Here is a 20,464-nt window from a genome sequence, read left to right as displayed (position 1 = left end):
TTTCTTTTTCGTCTGTATCTTTATTTTTTATTTTTACTTGTAATTACTGTTGCCCCCCTTACTCAATGCCCTTCAATGGTCTGTAAGGTATTTTGAATAAATAAATCAAATAAATTATGCTTCATATAAAGGAGCCAATGACAAGCAGCCTCATTCAATCCAGTGACTGCCACTTGTGCTGACACTGTCACTGCCTACACTCCATCTCAGTATTTCCCCGCAGCCCTGTGGAGGCCACAGGGCGTTCTGTAGCTGCGCTGTCAAGTAGTGCATACAGTCGAACACGGATATATCGAATCTGAAGGGGATCACAAAAAAGTTTGATATCCAGTCAAACCTCGATATAACGAACTATTTTTATTTCCCCATCTTGGTTCTATTAAATTAACGAAACCTCGATATAATGAAATTCTCGATGTAACAAAGTTTATGCTGCAAGTACAACTTCGTTATATCGAGGTTTGACTGTATAGGTAATTCAATATAGTACAAAATAAACATTTTATAGAGAAATTTTCAGGGGGACATCACTTTTTTATCCGTGCTCACGTTGGTTTCGATGGGAATTCAGGGCGCAGGCTCCTTTCCCAAGCGCATCACCCCTGAAGAAAGCCAAACGCCAGGCCGGGGCACGCTTGTACCCATTTGAACCAGTGGGTGCCCGGCGGCGGTGGGAATCGAACCCATAGCCTCCCGCCGCCGAGGCGGGCGCTCTACCACTAAGCCACGGCTGCGGCAGCTGTTGCATATACACAATAATTTGTTATATGTCGGTTCGATATATCCGGGTTACACTGTATACAATTAAACCTCAATAGAACAAACTTAATTGTAACGAAATTCTCGGTATAATGAAGTACAGTTAAACCTGCTTATAACGAACCTCCATATAACAAATTCCTGGATATAACGAAGTTTTTGTATTCCCCGCCGTGACTCCATAGAAGCACATGTATTTGAGACCTCTACATAACGAAGTGGCAGCGGGAGACCCCCTCGAAATAACGAATGTTCCCCGCCGACAACCGAGGGATTTCGCCCCAAATTTTGTCATTTTTGCGCGAGCAGCAACCAGAAGCACCTTCTCCGCCGCGACGGAATGCGAAGCGGCGGCGGCGGGCTTGGCGTGCTCGAATTCACGGCGCAAGAGCGAGCCCACGTGTGCGTGCGTGCGAGCGTGCGCGAGGCGGGCCTGCATCCCTCTACCCAGCGATCTTGCCGCCGCGGGCGTGACCTTTCCCCTTCCCTTCATTCAAACCTGACCCCGCCGCTTGCTGCAGCTGGCCCAGCCCGCCAAGCCGGCACTCGCCCTTTTCCTGTTGATGTCGCCAAAGGGGAAAATAAAAATAAAAGTTTTTTTTTTCAACGCGCTGGCTGCGTCACTCTCTGGTTACCTGCGCAAGTCTCTGCGCTTCACTTTACTAACTTGTCACTAGGTGACACTCAACGACGCTACGACGCCATCGTGTCGCTCGCTCTACGTTTCCGACGCCTCGCGCTTGTGCGAAACGACACACGTCCACGCATCCAGTCTAAGCGCGCCAACATAAGTACGAAGGAGCAATAGCTCACACCTACGTTTTGGAACTGCCCAGCGGTGCTTGCATCGTGGTTTTTCACCACGATGCAAGCACCATGTGACATTCGAAGGATGAGTGCTTCGACGAAGAAACGCGAGATATTGACCTTGTCTGCAGTTCGCTTTGAAGATAAGCCCGCACAGGCGCACACTTGTTCCACATTGCAGATCGCTTTCAAGATACGGCGGCCGCCGCCGAAGTAAACGCCTCCCTTTCTCGCCTCTCCCCGCCGTGCCTAGCGCAGCGCGGTAGCGCGCTTCCGCCCCCCCCCCCCCTCCCTCTCTTCTCCCTCGCGCGCACGAGATTGGGTCGGCTAACCCCTGCAAGCTTTCACTCGCACACACAGCGTAAGGCGCGCGGCGACGATGTTGCCGTGTTTGGACTTTACACGGAACCTCAAAGCGACGTTCACAGGGACGGCACAAATGCGCTTCGCAATAAAATTTGCTTCTGCGCAATAGGTGGATAGCAAAATCTCGGTTATCGCAAGGGATTGTGGGGTACGGCGTATTCTGCTACAACTTCCGGTTCGAGCAGACGACGCCGTCAATGCCGCCGTCACTTGATGCCCATGCTTCACGCGCTTTGTCGACCTTTATATACTGCGTAACTTTGGTGAAAAACCACGATGCAAGCACCGCTGGGCAGTTCCAAAACGTAGGTGTGAGCTATTGCTCCTTCGTACTTATGTTGGCGCGCTTAGACTCGTGTATTTTTAGGTGGCAGGCACTTCATGACCTAACGTTTTTGTCTCGCGTCAAATAGTCATATAACGTTTATCAAGCGCAAACATTTTTCGAGTGCAAACAAACGTTCGTTAACTTAAGAAGTAGTTTTTAATAAGTGGTAAGTCAACCTAATAAGTGGCTGTTTGTAACGCTTCCCATAACGAACGGTGCAGTCGATCGCTTCGTCCGCTGTTTTGTCTGCAGCGGTGCCCAGCGCGCGCCATGTCGTCGGTTGCTGTGCCTTCGCAGTCTCCCGTTTTTTCTTAAGAGGCGCATGTCGTGTATAACTGCAGAGAGCAAGCACTGATTTAAGTATCTGAAAAGTGCACGAATTATTTCGACGATACCTCTCCTCCCTCTTTCGTGCAGCCTCAGTTGCCTTTTCGTTGTACCGGAATGAAGAAGGCACATGATCAATGTGCTGAGGATCGTTGCTGGGTGCACCTGAGTGTATTTAACTGATTGTTAAAAAAGGGGGTATTTGTACTAGAACGTTAGTCAACGAAGTTATTCGCCAAAACACTTGCCTGTGATGAAATGATCTTCACATATTCTGGCTCCTACGTTCGGTACCCAGAGCTCGCCGTTCACGGTCGCTTGTTTGACGGGAACTGTTCATTTACGTCTGTGCGCTTCGTTCCACGGAAAATGAAACATTTTTTCCCCTTTCACGGAAGAGTTCGCGCGCCCTAATGCCGAGCAGCCAACCATAATCACGTTGCTGAAGCGTGTTTTCTTCACGAACAGCGGGAAATCGCAACTGCAGAAACTGCTGACAAGGCTGAACGAAGCAACAGAAGCGCTAACCCTCGTACCGGAAGTCGCTAGCTGACAACATCGTCATTTTGCTATCTACCTATTACTACTCCGACGGCGACAGCGAATTCGCACCCCCTACCGGCAGCTTCTCCGCGTTACCGGGAACTTATCTCGAAGGCCATGCTTTTGTGCTCGGCAATCGGCAGAAAATACGCCATGGTGGCCATGTTGTAAGTTCACTATCGCTGGCGACTGTCGTCCGGGCGTCGCAACTCGAGTATCGAACGTCTACGCACATGAGATTTTGCCGATTTTGTGCCTGTGCATGTAGAATAAAAACAAAAAAGAAAAAAAAAAAAAACAGCACGTACTAACCGTTTGGTGGGCAATGAGCGACTACGGCTTAAGCGGTCAGCCAATACATGGGGTTAAATGGGGGCTGGGTGGGGGAATCTTCGCGACTACTTTAAACCGCAATTATGCATTAAGCGGGTACGTATTAACGAGGTTTGACTATACTATCCTTACTTCATATAGCTGCCTGCTAATTTGCTGTCGCAATCGCAAAGAGCTTTGTCTTTTGGGCGAAACTGGGACTTTTTTGTTCATCGCAACTTTAGTGTATTGGGGGTAAATCTTGAGCGATAGTACATACGGTAAACGTTTATTTTTCAAATTTTCGTGCCGAACCTGCATATAACGAAATCCTCTTTATAACGAAGTTTTTAGGGAATTTGTCAATTTCGTTATATCCAGATTTAACTGTACCTCGTCTTTTATAACTTCTGGTTTATAGAACACCATGTATTTAGAACCTCAATATAACGAAGTGTGTGTGTACACGATTTTAATATAACAAAATGTCACTGCCGTCGCGAAGGAATACCGAGATAAAATAATAAATGGAAACTTCCGTGGACACAGATCATCAAATGGATGAATTGCAAGTGGCTGCTTGCGAGCGCACATCTCAAATCACGCTGAACGCAACCAAGAGCGAGCCCTGAAGTGGCATGCTCCCTATGAAGTCTAAGTGCAATAAGATATCATCATCAGCCCATATTTATGTCCACTGCAGGCCGAAGGCCTCTCCCTGTGATCTCCAATTAGCCCTGTCTTGCGCTAGCTGATTCCAACTTGCGCCTGCAAATTTCCTAACTTCATCACCCCAGCTAATTTTTTGCCGTCCTCGACTGGCTTCCCTTCTCTTGGTATCCATTCTGCAACTCTAGTGGTCCACCGGTTATCCTTCCTACGCATTAGATGGCCTGCCCAGCTCCATTTTTTTTGCTTAATGTCATCTAGAATATCGGTTATCCCTGTTTGCTCTCTGATCCACACCGCTTTCTTCCCATCTCTTAACGCTAGGCCTAACATTTTTTGTTCCATCGCTCTTTGTGCAATAAGATGTATCACGCCCCAAGTGCTGTATGCTTTGGGTGCGGGTGAAAGCGTGTGAGGGTGAGCCGAGAAGGAAGGTGGCCTCGATGAGCACTATCTTCCCACAAGGGAAAGGAGGAGCAAGCTCGTGGTAACGTGATCAAGCGTGTACGGAGGAGGAATGGGGGGCCCGGTTGCGCACGTCTCCTTTTCTAGCACGGCTGTAGCTGTGCATGGCTGTTAGTGGGGCTGAGCGCATCCGCAGCCACCGCACCCTGTTTTAGAAGAAGTAATGTGCTGCATTTGCAAAGAGTGGGCATGCCGAGGTGACGTGGCATCATGTGCACCGTCTTCCTGAGTGTTTACTACTGGAGGTTGCGCAATCTGGAGTTTCGGAAACGCATTGAACCAAGAGGCAGATGAAGCATTCACTCCCTGCTGCGGGCACATTCTATGATAGCGTCATACCACTGTGGGCGACACTATCAGCCGCAGTGGCAAAGTGGAGGCAAAAGCATGGCTGGCTTCGCTTCGTATTGTTGATGTGAAGATATCATCGCCACAACATGAAACCGTATCTTTCGTCGCCAACTTTCAAATTCAACAAAATGAATGATTTTTTCATTCAAATTTGCTCTTTCCTATTGCCCGATAATTCGGAATATTTACGGCCCCTTCCGTGCCAGAACAATCCATTGGCAACTGTAATTATTTGCATAAAAAGTAAAATTTCAATGCAACAAAATTCGATGTAATGAAGCAAATCGTCGATTTGCCCAACTTTGTTATATCGAGGTTTCACTGCCTAGTGTTTGCAACAAACACTTACTGTTAGCATGCACGCTAATAATGCATGCATTGAAATGCATAGTGATGTGGGAATCGCCTCTCACGAGCTACGAAAGTAACACTTTCTTTGATTTGGGTTCAAAAATTGAATTAGCATGTGAAAGCATGAGAACAATGAGAAAATAGTTCTGTTCATAATGTAAGATAGATCAATGGTAAATCGTCCACCACCTAAAATATTTCATAAGCAACCCAGGAAACAGTTCCGATGCATGACCGTGACAACGAAGAGTCGATGTTCATTGCAAGCTATAGCAAACAGCAGAGCAGCTGGGTAGTGCACTACCTTCAGGTATGTTTGCCCATGGCACTACCTGAGTTGTACCACTCAAAAGTCAGCTCTTACACAAACGCAATGCAGCAATGCAGCCTAGAAGAGGACAGTGATTTGGGCAAGCTGGTTGAAGTTTATAATGTAAAAGCATAACATAGCACTTATTGGTCCTCTTTACTTTTCCCCTGGGTGAAATGCAAAAACATCCGTGTACTTAGATTTAAGTGCACATTAAAGAGCCCCAGGTGGTCTAAATTATTCCGGAGTCCCCCACTACGGCGTGCCTCATAAACAGATCATGGTTTTGGCTCGTAAAACCCCATAATTTCATTACTTTTCCCCCGAAATAGTATGTAATTTCAAATGATGCCACTGTCTTCTTGGACCTGCCGATGTTGCTATCTCTCTGTGATACCGTGTTCCGATTACCCTCTCACTTTTTTACGTTCCTTTATGTACATTCTTTGACCAATAAAATTCAATTGGTAGTCAGCACCTGTGTTTGTACTTCTGTCCTCTAACCACACAACCTATTTTCTTCTTGCACTTCAGTGCGTTGAGCTGCTTTTACGTCATTAACATTAGTGTTTTGTGGTGCAAGAACATTAACATTAATGGAGTGAAGCAAGTAACCTAGAAGTGCAAGGAGCACTCTGTAAAGAACTTGGTAAACAACAGGTGACCGCATGTTCAGCAGTTCAACTTCGAAATGTGAGTAAACACCAGTTTGCATACCAATAGGCTGCCAAATACCCAGTGAGACCTCGATATAACAAAGTCGTACTTGCAGTGAAAAACTTTGTTAAATTGCAAATACAGTGCAATCTCATTAATTCAAACCCACTTAATGCGGACTTCCAGTTTATTCAAACTATCGCTGTGGTCCCGTTATAATTACGTGTATTTTATTGTGCAAAAAAAGTCCCAGTAATTAAAATGCATAAGCGTTTGCAACAGATAAATATTTTTCGAGAGTGTGAAGTGACCATGATCCTGTTAGGAGAAGCCCAGTTGCAAGGGTGCGGCGCAGTGTTCGATATAGAATATGGCAGTGAACGGGAGTTTGATACAAGAGTAAATCTTTCTATATTTTCACACATGATTTTCAAGGTGATAATTAATGTGGTCGATAAAGACAATAATTAAATATACCAGGTTCAACTGTATTTAGGCTCCCTGGCGACACATTTCGCATTCGCAAAAATAGCACAAGTGTCCAGCGGGCCCTACGTTGGGCATACAGCCTGCTGTCCTTGCATTCCGTGGGGCTGTAGAAAAACATCTGTGGCGAATGAGGAAGGCAACCTTGCCAAATGAAAGAGCAGAGGCCCAAAAGGTTGCCCACTGATAAGAACACAAAGTATTACAGTGCTGCTATATTTTTGTGTGGGTCAGCTGCTCCCACATCTTTGCGGCCCATTTTCTCAAAAGTGTTTTACAGTGAAGCTGTTGTAGGCTAGGTTCCAGGAGATTACGTCTGTAGAAAACCGGAAGTGCAGGGTACAACAATTTCAAACACATCACGCCACCTCGTGGAGTCATATGAAAACGCTGGGTTGGCAGCGTTTTCAAACTTAGGATAAAAAAGTGTGAATTTTACTGAATTTTTCGCTGGCTCTTACGTTTGTTTCTTCATAACATGACGTAGGTCACCCTGGTGACCACGTGAGCGCGTTAGCGCTTGTGCGCGTGCCGCAATTGGTGTAGCCGTCTTTAATAAAACACTTTGACGGTACGGTGATCGCAACAGTGTACATTTCTCCTGCAACGCCTACGGAAGACATCGAAACATTCACGATAGACATGTTCGGTTGGGTGATGCCCAACGACGATACGCTCATTGTCATCGTGGGGGCAACATTCACTACAGCAGACCCACCACAGTAACAGCTTCGCTGGCTTCCATCTTTACAGTAGTGCAAGGGCTCTGAATTTTTTGGTGTCTGCCACCTTGCTTGTGGAAAACATAGCATGATAACGGCTGGGCGGATTTTGATCCCATTTGTTTTACTACAATCCACAAAATGTGCTTGCAGTAAGGATGGCCTCCGATTATTAATTTAGACTTTACTTTTATTATTATTCTATTATTTCGACCCCACACTATGTGGTCCTACATGGCAGTGTGCATGTGATGTTAAATATAAGGACTGTAAAGTAATTTAAGGAAATCATGGAACTGTGTTGATCTGTAATGCAAATTTGAGCAAGTGATCCCACCACTCTAGCATGTTTCATTGCCATGCTCAGCTTTCCACAAGCAGCTTTCCACCACTCTAGCATATAAGTTCTTATAAAACAAAAACTGTCACAGTAAAACTTCATTATTTCGACCCTCGTTAATTTGGAAAATCGGATAATTCGGAATCGTCTTCTGGTCCCAGCAGGCGTATGCCCTATTTAATGCAATCAAACTCTCATTAATTTGGCCGTATTTGGCCGCACATCGGTTAATTTGGACAACTCTCGGAGCTCGGCGAGCACCGTAGATGTGCGACGCAAAAGAGCAATAACGCCGCTAGTGTCCAACCGAAACGAAGCGGCACAGTCCCTATCGCCATAGTCATTAGCGGTAATTGTACGTCAATGACAGCAGCGTCCCTATTTCTGCCTTTAAAGCCTTGCATTCACCACCAACACTTAACACCCCGTCAGCAGCGTGCCTTCATAGCTGCGTAGTCGCTATCCATGATCACATTGTTAACGACTGCAGTTTCATCTGCAGCAGCTGCAGTAAACAGTAGTTTGATTATTTTTTTGTCAGCTCCCTGGCAAAAAAAAAATCGGGACGTGCGCACGGTAGTGAAAAGGGTGTCTCAGATGAAGACGGGCACTGCGGCCGCGCTGTGAAGAAAGTTGCGAGGCCTTCGTCGCTGCGAGCACTAATCAGTCACGAGATAAGGAGAATTGCAGCTTCCGCACTGCTTTTGTGCAAACTAGAAACAGGACTTGCTGATTCATTCAGTAAATAAAAGCATGTTGACGTAGACGCATTTGCTTATTGTGTTCTTGGTAACCTTGATAATTCGACATTCGGTTAGTTTGGACACTTTTTTTCGGTCCCGTGAAATCCGACTGAAGGAGGTTTTACTGTAAAGACATCAATTAGAAAATTTATACAGTCAAGTCCCACTACAAAGAAATTCATGGGACACGCGAAAAGTTCCGTTCCGGAGGAACTTCGTTGACACGAAATTAGTATGTATATATATGTATGCCAAACGGCAAAGCCCCGAACGAAACCGAAACTATCGTCCGGGAAACCTTCGCGATGGCTTGGGGGCAAAGGTTGAGACGTACCAAAGGCGGTCAATAAAGTGTCAGCTTCACGAGAAAACGCATTTCGCGCCGCTGTTACAGCATTTTTTGTACATTGCGGCCGACGCCTAACTCAACGCGCATGCCCGGCTGATCACGAAACACTCATTTTGCGGCACATGCACCATCGCAATGAAGCGGTTTGAATTATCACAATTTCATTGCAAATTTATGGCAAAGTCGGCAAACTTGGCAAGCTTGCGCATACCGGAAGTTTTATTTCCAGAAGTCGGTCGGCCTGGATTTCTTACGCTTCACGGCAAGCAAAGGCGTTATGTGAGTCTCACAGTCCATTAAAAGAGCCATCGCAATTTCACTGTTGTGGGCTCTCTTAACTTCTAAAATGAGGTCAAAAGGATCCATTACTTTTAAAGCAGTTGCCAGAGTCGGTGTGTCTATCGGGTTGTCATTTTCCCCAGACGACGAGACGTTGGCATCGTGTTGATGACAGCAGCTTCAGTGCGGCCGCCATATCTTGAAAGAAATCTGCGACGTGCACAAAGTGCGCGCCCCTGCGGGCCTCATCTTCAGAGCGATTTGCGATGTGAGCAAAGTGCAACTAGTGCCGGTAGAGTTGTGTGTGCTGTGCTTTCGACATTTAGTTTTGCGTTGAAGCGAGAAACGGCACAGAGGTCAATTCACTTGCCGCTATTGCTACGCCTTCTCATTCCAGCGTGTTGACACCGAGTTTCCACGGTCATCGAGCGAGATGTGTTCATGTTTACCCACGCGCGTGGCACCGTGCTTGGTAATTTAGTTAGCAAGGGAATGTTTACAAGTTTATACGGCCTATAAAACTACTATCCTTAGTTCATATAGCTGTCTACTAATCTGCTATCGCAATCGATGCTTCACCTTTCGGGCGAAACTGCAAAATTTTTTCCTTCCGCTTTCTGCCTCGGCGATCATGTGTGCCTTCTCCTCGGAGAGAGAAACTTACGCTCCTTCGTAGCGTAGCCATTTCGACCGGACACACACACCACAGAAAACTGCAGCGATTGTGGTGATCTCGTGCAGTCTCGCGCGGGCGCGTGATGACCAGGCGTGGCTATGGATTTCAGCTGCGTAAATCGGGTACTTTCAACTTGATTTCGTTTGCGAAAACCTCGATCAAGCAGACATACAATCGTCACAGCTTTGGAAGGGCCTTCTAATTTGACAACTTGGCAGTTCCAATTTCAATTTAGTCGCAGTTTTGTTTTCGAAAAGTTCGAGAACGAAACGCCTTCGTTATGAAGATACTTTTTTTTTGTATTACTTTCTATGGGCAGCTGACGGGGAATCGAAAAATCTTCGTTGTGGCTCAAATTTCGTTGGAGCAAAGTTCGTTGTAGGAGGATTCGACTGTAGTTCGTTATAAACGGACTCGGCTGTATATAACAAATTTCAGCGTTCTGCGCCAAAAATTAACAAAGTTGGTCTTGATCCTCTCGTCCCCCCTTAATTTGGGCACTTATTCTGTGTCTTGTGATGCAACAATCGCTGCCCTTTGGAGACCGAACAAGTGCACATCCTGAAGTGGCTCTACGGCTTGCTAAGCTAAAATCCATGGCGTTCGATGGAGCTGTGGAGCCAGCACAATTTTCAATAAATCTGATACTAAAGCGCACCTAATTTACACTTTTTAAGAAGCTCATGGCAATCCCGTCACCTGTTTGGCCATATCACCGTTTCGTGGTCCTCACATGGTTCTGTGCTTTTTCCAGTTCGTGCTCTTGTTGCCTGTGCGTAGCATAGCAAAAAAAGAAAAATGAGGATGGAGATGCTGGACATGGCGTATGTAGATCCACAGCTTTTTAGATGAGAACTGCTGCTGTGTGAAAGCTCTGCTTACCTCCTTTTTGCATTACCTCTCAACATCTGATTTGCCCGGACCTCGATTATTGCTTAACACTTCGGAAAGATTCCCGCGGCTATACTGAATGTAACCTCACAATTTGGGTTGTTTTAAGAGTCCTCTAAAGAGCACTACAAAGGTGTTTCAGCCATTAGTTGATTAACTGCAGAAGGAGTAACACCCAGAAGCACTACAATGGGTAAACTGGGATGCAAGGGCATCTTCGGCTTGGCTTGGCTATTAGAGCACAGTACGAAAGAGCACATTGTGGGTTGCATTCTTACCTTCAGTGCATCTCTAGATGATGATGATGAAGACAATGATGGCTTTTTGGAAAGCAATGAAGACGACGGTCGATTGTGCGCAGATGCCTCGGACGAGACTTTTGGTCTTCGGTCGTTGGCCATGCTGCTCCCAGATGGCTTCTTGACCGAGGGTGGTGCACCCTCTCGGTCTCTCCTCTCTCCCCCACTGGAAATGGGGCGCCCTGCTGGCTGGCTGGAGGGCTTCTTCGGTGGGGCTGTCTTCTCGGGCGGTCGCTTTGCGGCGGACGCTCTCGCCTGAAAATGTTAGGAAGAAGTGTGCTGGAAATGTTTTCACTGAACGTGGCAAACACACTATCTACAATTATGAGAAGTGCCAGTCAGACACAGCAGCAGAGAAAAATCTGGCAATATGGAGAGAAAGGGGGAGGAATGCTGGGGAGGTCAATCAGAAGCACTTCTGGTTAGCTGCCCTATGCAGTGAAAAGAGGTTCTAAGGGACGAAAAGATTATAAAGAGATAATGTGTATTTTTTGTAAGGGCCATACCCGCATAAATTTGGGCCTAAATACAGTAGAACCCCGCTGTTACGTTCCCGGGCGCTGCGTTTTCCCGGCTGTTACGTCGTTTTCGGCCGGTCCCGGCACAGCTCCCATAGAACCCAATGCAATGGTAACCCCGCTGTTACGTCGCAACTGTGGGACCGTTCCCGCATCATACGTTGCGAACTGCCACACCGCGCCGGCCCGAGTGGCCATTTTGACTTTTCATGTCGCTTGGCTTGGTTGCTTGACGATGGCATTGGCCGCCCAAAGTGCTGGGGGCGACATTTATTACGTATTTTCGGTTTCCGCCAGCAAAAGTATGGCCTTTGATATCCGCTTTTGCTATCTAAAGATGATGTCTATGACGCGTTGCGGCCCTAAAATTGGTTTTGGCTCATAGATGTTCCGTATAAAGTCCAAGGGCGATAACGCCGTCGCCGCGCACCGTATGCTTTCTTTCGCACGCGAGACGCAGTCGTCGGCTCCCCTCGCACGCTTTCACTCGCACATACAGCATACGTCGCCGCGCGCCGTATGCTGTATGTGCGAGTGAAAGCGTGCGAGGGAAGCCGCGCGGCCGTATGCTGAATGTGCGAGTGAAAGCTTGCGAGGGGAGCCGACGACCGCGTCTCGCGCGCGATAGAAAAGCAGGGAGGAAGTGCGAGGCACCAGCGAGGGGGGGAGGGGGGGATAGCGGGCAGCGTTGTGCTCTGGCATCATACTGCGCGGCGACGCGCGCGCGGGGCGCGCGGTCCCGCGCAAGTATGATGCCAGAGCACAACGCTGCCCGCTATCCCCCGCGGGCCGTATCTTGAAAGCGATCTGCGTGGGGGCAGATTCTACGCAGTGTAGGTGTGTCAGCGGCTCGTGGCTTTGTGCGTGCTGCGTGTTCTCGGCGCTCAGTTTGGGTTGAAGCGATAGACAACAGCACCAAGGTCACTTCGCTCGCTTCTGCAGCGGCGCTTAACTGCGCGTGTCCGCGCTCATCGAGTGTGATGTGTTCATGTTTGCCTGTGGGCGCTGACACCATGTTTGTTAATTAGTTGATAACCGAATGTTTACAAGTTTATACAGACGATAAAACTACTATTCTTACTTTGTATAGCTCATCGCAATCGATACTTCGGCTGTCGGGCGAAATTACTTTTTGTCGCACGTAAGAATTAAAATAATATTGTGTGCAGTTCAACACTACTCCCATTTCTCAATTTTTCCTGTTTCCTGGCTCTTGCGTTTCCCGGCTCTTACGTTTTTTTTTTTTACGGTCCCGTGAAAAACGTATCAGCGGGGTTCTACTGTATATCAGAAAATAATTATCTGAAAAGGAGCCCCACCCCTTTCCCCACGTGCGCATTTTGTCAGCTGCAGCCGGGCTGTGGTAACTCCGTGCAGTATCAACATGGAACACAGATGCGTTGGTCGCCTCTGAGGTTGTAGTCACAGTTGATATTAAGCATAAAATGCTTTTAGCTCCCGTTGTCGGTGACCTTCAAGTGACCTTGAGCCAAAAGCCAGAGCCATTACCCGGGCACTCAAACGAGATCATCCGGGCAACCAGTCAAAAGTTAAGCATACATCGTTGCGAGAACAAAATGAGATCATCCAAGCAACCAGTCAAGCATATGCAAGATACTTGCCAAACAAGTTACAAAAAATATTGCTTCCGATTTCTTCCTAATGTTTGTTCACAATATCATTCAAGCTGTAACTTCTAGTATGCTGAAGTTTTATTTGTCATTTTCAATAGCGACGTTCAAAAGGCAGACAGAGTGCTTTATTGCGCTTATGTGCTTTATTGAGCGCCAGCGATCTGTGAATTGTGAGCGGTCCGCGACAAGAAGAAAAAGTAGCGAGAGACGGAGAGCGTGCTGCACTGTTGGAAGAAAAGCGGTTGAAGGCGGTGACACCACAGGCAGCAAAAGACGCCATGTGGTAGCCATTTCATGCTTACGTCTACTCTCGATTGCGGGAGAGCTAGCAATTTTTTTGGGGGGGAAGCTTGTTGGGATTGGTATTGCCACAAAATAATTTCCTGGCGCACCGTGGTTTGTGCCATCATACTTTCTGGCCACTTGCCGTAGTGGCCTAGTGGCTTCGGTGTTGCACTGCTAAGCCAGAGGACTTGGGATCAAATTCTCGCTGCGGCAGCCACATTTCGATGGGGGCGAAATGCAAAAATGCCTATGTCCCGTACATTGGGAACCCTAAGTGGTCAAAATTAATCTGGAGCCCTTAGCTACGGTGTGCCTCATAATTGGATTGTAGTTTTGGCGGGTGAAACGAGTGATTACGTGGCACCTTTGCTTCCGTGACTTCTCGTTCTCACGCTTGATAAATTTTCCGTGGTCCCGCACTCGCCAATTATGTGGCTAAAACAGCGAACAAGAGGTGTGCTCGATTCCACAGAACTTCCATTACCCATGCCCGAGTGTCAAAAAGCACATCACAGCGCGTAACGGCAGTGCGTGAACTGCGCAATAAATCCGCAAGCAGCTTGTAGCCACCCAACCTTCGAAAACGGGCAGCGCGCCTAAGTTTTCGCACTTGCATCTCGGAGGCCGTAACTTACCAACATGCGCATTTCTCCCGTTTGTAGATAGGGTAGGTGCCGATAGCGTGCGCACTGACGTATACGTCGGAGGAATAAAAAAAAAATAATGCGCGGAGCACCACAAATGCGCGCCGCGAAAGAGCAAAAACGGTGCTAGCGTCCAAAAACAAAGTGGCGCAGTCTGCATCGCCATGGTCCTCAGCGGCAATCGTACGCGATACGTGACTGACAGCAACGCCGGAATGCTTTGTGCTTATTTGTGCCCTCAATGCCCTTATTGTTGCGTTAGTCGCCGCGCGGAACACTGCGTTGGCGGCTAGCCGCATGCTTCCATAAGTGCGTAGTCGCCATCTGTGATCGTGTTGATAGCCACCACAGTCTCGTCCGTAGCGGTTGCGGCAAACAGTAGTTTCGTTTCGACTCGGTGCGCGCGTCGGCTGCGTGCCTTCATAACTGCGTAGTCGCCATCCATGATCGCGTCGATAGCGACTGCGGATTCGTCCATACTTGTTGCAGCAAATGGTAGTTTCATTTTGACTTGGTGCGTGCGGGGGACGCCGGCCTTCTGAACTGCAAGGTCACCGTCCATGATCGTGTCGATAACGGCCGCGGTTTCGTCAGCAGCGGTTGCGGCAAGCAGTAGTTGCGCTTTGACTCAGCGCGATGGACGGACAATTTGTTGGCGACCAGCTCCCTAGCAAAAAAATAACCGGATGTGCGCGCGGTAGTGAAAAGCGTGTCTGCAGATGAAGACGCGCGCTGCAAAGGATGTTGCGAAGCCTTCGCCTGCTGCTAGCCCCCCCCTAATCAGTCATGAGATGACAAGAATTTCAGCTGCCTCACTGCTTTTGTGCAAAATAGAAACAAGATTTTCTGATTCATTCAGTAAATAAAAGCGTATTGACGTATTCAGCATTCATTTATTGTTTTCTTGATACTCTAGATAATTTGACATTAGTTTAATTAGGACATTTTAATTCGGTTAATTCGGGGGGGGGGGGGGGGGGAGTTCCTTGGCGCTTCATGGACCTTAGCAGGGTTCCCCGGAACAAACATGCTTGAGAACCCTTGCCGTGGAGTATTCGTACCTGCTCCGCTCGTGACCGCGTGCACAGATACGGCGAAGATCTTGAGTCAACCGGCAATGGCGAACTGCTTTCGTTACTGCAAGGAACGTGCACTCCGCGTCTCCGCGAGATTTTACTGCACATACAACATGCCGCATTGCAACCAGCAGAGAAGATATTCTTCAGCGCCCAGCAACAAACATGCCAACGTCTCGTCTGGGCACTCCAGTTTGGATCTCGTCTGCACTACTGGTACTGTAATGGCGTGTCAAGCTGCAAGTTGCCAACGCGGCCTTTATTTCCCGCTAAAACTAGCGTAACCGAAAAATTTCGTGGCCGGTTCGGCGTTTTGGAGCAGCGTGGCGCAATTTCAACGTATATCGCGGTTTTGATGCAGCTCGGTGCAAAAATACGAAATTGTATCAAAATGGCGCAATTGGCGCAGCTGCTGCACCCCTGTTTAGGGCCTAATTAGCTAATTGACAGCAACTTGCGCAGCAACATACAGCACACGCGATCGATTCTGAATGTTCAAAGTCTGTTGTAAGCTACGAATCGTTGTTTTAGGCCTTTAGAAGCAAAGTTACAGGTTGTGAAACTTAGTCATAGAAAATGCCCAGCTTGACAATTGAAAAATATTAACCTCATCCTTTCCTTATGCTGAGGCTCAACTGTAGTACACATATGCTCACTCAAAACCGTGGATTTCAAGAGAAACCTGGCCGTGCAATCATTCAATCACTGCAGGAATGATTAAGTGTGGGCTTCGTATTTGCAGCCTCTGCTGCGGACTCAATTCTCCAATTGTGCCAGTTTTGGTTTCTTCTGCTCAGTAGATTACCCATACTGCCACAGCTTGCTATTTCTCTGAAGTTGCACACGATTTTACATGAGCTTCAATTTTACAAGCCCCTTTCTACAACCATCTCATAAAAAGGTTGTGGGCTCACGATGATAGCGCACAGCCCACAAGGTGTAGGGAAGCTGTCCTCAGCAGTGGCCATCACGAGTGACCAGATGAATGGGGTTTATGGAAAAAAAAACAAGCAACCTTGCAACTACGCAGCACATAGAGAAGGTGTGCCTCTATTTCTTTTATCCTCTCTCTCTTACATAATTTAAAACCCATCGCCTTAGAAGTTCAACCCAGTGTGATGGTTCCAGTGCACTAGCCCTTGCACCAATAAAACTCTTATACTGAACTGCAAAAGCAAACGCATGTTACCCACCTCCTTCTCCTCAAGCTCTTGCTGCTTGCGGGCGATCTCCTTTCGTCGCTCGGCCAGTCGCTGCTCCATCTCCTGCAGCTCACGCTCTTCCTCCTCCATTAGCCGTTGCCGCTCCTCCATGAGACGCTCGCGCTCGGACTTCTGCCGCTCCTCCATGAGGCGCTCCCTGCGCTCCAACTTCAGCCGCTCCTCCGTGTGACGCTCACTCCGCTCCGGCTTTTGCCGCTCCTCCGTGTGACGTTCGCCCCGCTCCAGCTTATGCCGCTCCTCCGTGTGACGTTCGCCCCGCTCCGGCTTATGCCGCTCCTCCGTGTGACGCTCGCCGCGCTCGGACTTCTGTGCCTTGTCGGGGACTGCCGGGCGCTTGCCGTTGACTGCTGGAGTTGGTGCCTTTTTGTCCGTCCCATCTTTCCGCTTGGCGGGCGGGAACTTGGATGGCAACTTGACGCCCTGCGTCACAAAGCCAATTCACAAATGGCTCAACCTACTGGTGCCGTCTCCTGGACCAGCTGATGGAGACTCAATAAAAAAAGAAAAATGCAAATTCAGCGAGCTTAAACTCTGTTCATAAAATCCTGAACAAGGACTGAAGTGCCAGCGCTAGCCAAAGCATCCGTTCCAAAAGTAGAGTGCTTTAGGGCATTCTAAAGGTATCTCACTAAAACATTAAAGGGACCTTGCAACACGGGTTATGCGTGTTGTCTTTATTATACATTTGCTTACTATAAGACTCGACAATGCTGCACCGGCAGTGAAAACCCAAACAGCAGAGCATTTAATATTTTATTCGTCTCCGTAAGTTCGTTACCGCACCAGCCGCAGCCTCACACACCAACAACCGTAATACTCACGCAATGAACACACTTGCATAACAAACACACCCCCAACTTTGCTACAGTGCAGTCCCACAATCTAACGGCTGTATTGTAGTTTTTTGGAGAGATTAGCATCTTTTACTCTCGCAAGTGTGTTTAGAGCAAGCACACTTCATTTCGATGCCAATTGCTGTGATGGAAATACTTAATAATGCCACGTGAAAAACGTCGAGATCATGCAAACGAAATTCTACAGCTAACTTATGTAGGGTGCACATCTATGCTAGTGGCAAACATGCCGTGGTAGCACACCGGCAGGGGCGGCGGGCTTGATGACTGAGAAGCTGACGGCAGAGCCATGATGAGAGAACACTGGCAGCATGCATGCAGTAAGAACAGGCTGCACATTATCACGGTAACTTGGGACTTGAAGGAAAGTGCAACTGCGATAACGCTCGGCCTTCTCTTACTGCATGCTTGCCGCCAGTGCCGGCACAAAGGAACCTCGCAGACTCGAGAGAAAAAGAAAAAAAAAAATGCAACTACCATCTGCAACAGCAACTTTCCGAATTTTACGAGCTTTACTCTGACATAATAGCAGAGTGCGCGCGCGCAGCGCGCAAGAGAGTCCAAGTGAACAAGGGGCAGCTGGCACTTGGTCGCCGTAGTGGGCACAGTTCAGTGTGGTATAGAATTCATGCGTCTGCTGCTCGCTTTTCTGCTTGTCTTTGGTTCTTACCGCGTGCAGGCCCCTAAGTCGAGTTATATGCCGGCTCGGGACAGAATTTATCTGCTCACAAAACAGAAATGCTGATCAGCCGCTGATACACTTTGACATGGCAATGAGCAGGACGGTTGAGGAAAGAGATGCACAAAGCGTGCTTGTCAAATCAACAGATGCCGAAAAGACGGCCGGAAGCGTCTCCCAAGGACGAGCTGTTGTGGAACCAGGATGCGGATGAAGTGCGCCAGCAACCTGGGTGACATGTCTGGTGGTTCCAATGTGCAGTAAACTGCAATAAAAACGCTGTTACAGTTTGTCAATAGTATATGTGTATTTTTACTACAAAGGTAAGTAAGTTATCTAATGCATTTTTAAAATAATTACCGCCTTATTTTTCAATTTTGGCTGTTTTGAAAAAAGTCCCCATAAAATTTACTCCGCATAATAATTGCACCCCCCCCCCCCCCCCCAACGTTGCTTTGGTATTGTAAGAAAAAATTGCACTCATCATGCAAGTATGTACACTATTTTTGGCAGCGGATGCAAGGCAGACGACATGCAACACAGCTGTTATTGCTGCTGTGCTTTCCTTCCTTTTTTTTTTTTTTATGGGGTTGGGCGTGAAGATCACAATGTACGTGTTATCGCTGCCCATGCAATTAAAGCTTGAAAAGACGTGTGTTTTACGCTTTTTAAAGCTAGAAAGAGGTGTCGGCTGTGCGCAATATAAATTAAGTAAGCTTACAACTGACACTCGGTGTGCTGTCCAACTGTCCAAAGAGCATTCACCTCACTTCACTTCAGGCTCGGTGGTGGCTCGAGGCCCAGTAGTAGTTCCAAGTAGCGTTTGTCCTCTTCTATTTTGCGTTGGTGTCTGTCTGCCACTTTGCACTATGTTACCACAGCTAGAATGCAAGAACAACTAGCCTAACAGTCAAAAGCAAGACAGCAGTTCACAGGAAGATGGCAGCTTGAAGAGATCAACAGTGGCAGAACAAGGAGTGTCGCAGAAGCCGTTTCGCCAAGGGCAGCAACTGCCCTGGAGACAAGTCTGTTTGCTGAAATGTTGGCTTCAGCTACATTCCTTGTTCTGCCCTTGTTAGTAATCAGTCCAGCAGTCGGTATTTCTATAACTCTGAATGCGTGAGCACCTTTCGGTGCAGCTCCTCCTCGAGGCGTCGCTCCTTCTCCTGCTTGGTGAGCGGCCGCGACTCGTCAGAACGGTTGGGTGCCAGTCGCTCGATGACGACCGGCTCGTGCTGCTTCGCGTTGGCCAGCTGGAGTAGCGTGTGGTAGTCCACGATGGGGGCGGGCCGTGGGGCTGGCTTGGGCGGCGGCGGCTTCTTCTTCTCCTCGTCCGATTGCTCGCCCGTGTACAGCTCGTACTTGCGCTTGCGTGGCTTGCGTTCTGGCGGTTCCTGCTTCTGCAGGGAAAAACCAGCAACCTCCAGCTTGAAATACTGCCCGTGCCCAGGTTGCTCTTTTCGCAATGTGCAACAGTGACACAGGGCACTACAATGTAAACGTAGCTGCTGCAGCTCAACCAAAATTGGTATCAGTTAGGTTGGTGCAAATGTTCGATATTTTCTAATATTCAACCGAATATAAGCTACAGTTAAACCTGCTTATAACGAACCTCCATATAACGAATTCCTGGATATAACGAAGTTTTTCTATTCCCTGCCGTTACTCCATAGAAGCATTTGAGACCTCTTCGTAACAAAGTGGCAGCGGGAGACCCCCTCGAAATAACGAATTTTCCCCGCCGACAACCCACAGATTTCGCCCCAAATTTTGTCATTTTTGCACGAGCAGCAACCAGAAGCACCTTCTCTGCCGCGACGGAATGCGAAGCGGCGTTGTCGCGCTTGGCGCGCTCGAATTCATGGCGACTGCGAGGCGAGAGCGAGCACAGGTGTGCGTGCGTGTGCGAGGCGGGTCTGCATCCCTCTACCCGGCGATCTTGCCGCCGCGGGCGTGACCTTTCCCCCTCCCTTCATTCAAACCTGATCCAGCCGCTTGCTGCAGCTGGCCTAGCCCGCTAAGCCGGCACTCTCCTTTTCCAGTTGATGTTGCCGAAGAAAAAAAAACATTCTTTTTTTTTCAACGCGCTGGCAGCGCCACTTTTTGGTTACTGCGCAAGTCTCTGCGCTTCACTTCACTAACCTGACACTAGGTGACACTATAGGACCGTTTATAGTCCGACATAACGCGGGCGGACACATGCTACGTCACGTTGGCGAAAACGACCTCCTCTATAGTCGAGCGCACCGGCGCAGCCAACCTAACCGGCGGTTGCCGACGCGCCCGGCGCCGAATTGGCTTCTGACCCATTCGCGCATTGGTCGCGCCGACTGCGCCGACCAACAATGCCATTTCGAGCGAAGAAATAAAGGCGCCCACGCCGCTTTGCCGACGGTCGCAGACAGCCATTCAAAAGCGGCGCACTGGCTTGGGATCGTTCTGCGCATGCTCTTAAGATAACAGCCGACGGCGCGCGCGTCTGAGTATAGAGGAGATGGGGTTTCGGCTGGCGCAGCGCAAC

At 48.3% G+C, this 20,464-nt stretch overlaps 1 protein-coding gene across 2 annotated transcripts in view; it reads right to left on the bottom strand.

Moving 5' to 3' along the window:
• Positions 1-20,464, bottom strand: part of LOC119450793 (protein SPT2 homolog) — a 52,953-nt gene that overhangs the window by 16,698 nt on the left and 15,791 nt on the right. The window contains exons 5-7 of one of the 2 annotated variants that reach the window (XM_037714292.2): positions 19,071-19,343; positions 16,381-16,830; positions 11,010-11,285 (exon numbers count right to left, since the gene is read on the bottom strand). In XM_037714292.2, the coding sequence (XP_037570220.1) occupies positions 11,010-11,285; positions 16,381-16,830; positions 19,071-19,343 (999 nt within the window). The remainder of the gene's footprint in view (positions 1-11,009; positions 11,286-16,380; positions 16,831-19,070; positions 19,344-20,464) is intronic. The other variant, XM_049666245.1, reaches the window with a different exon arrangement.

Source organism: Dermacentor silvarum, chromosome 4 (genome assembly GCF_013339745.2).
Source record: "Dermacentor silvarum isolate Dsil-2018 chromosome 4, BIME_Dsil_1.4, whole genome shotgun sequence".
In the NCBI taxonomy this organism is placed as follows: Eukaryota; Metazoa; Arthropoda; class Arachnida; order Ixodida; family Ixodidae; genus Dermacentor; species Dermacentor silvarum.
The sequence above is the reverse complement of the archived record's forward strand: the minus strand, read 5'-3'. Positions and strand labels throughout refer to the sequence as shown.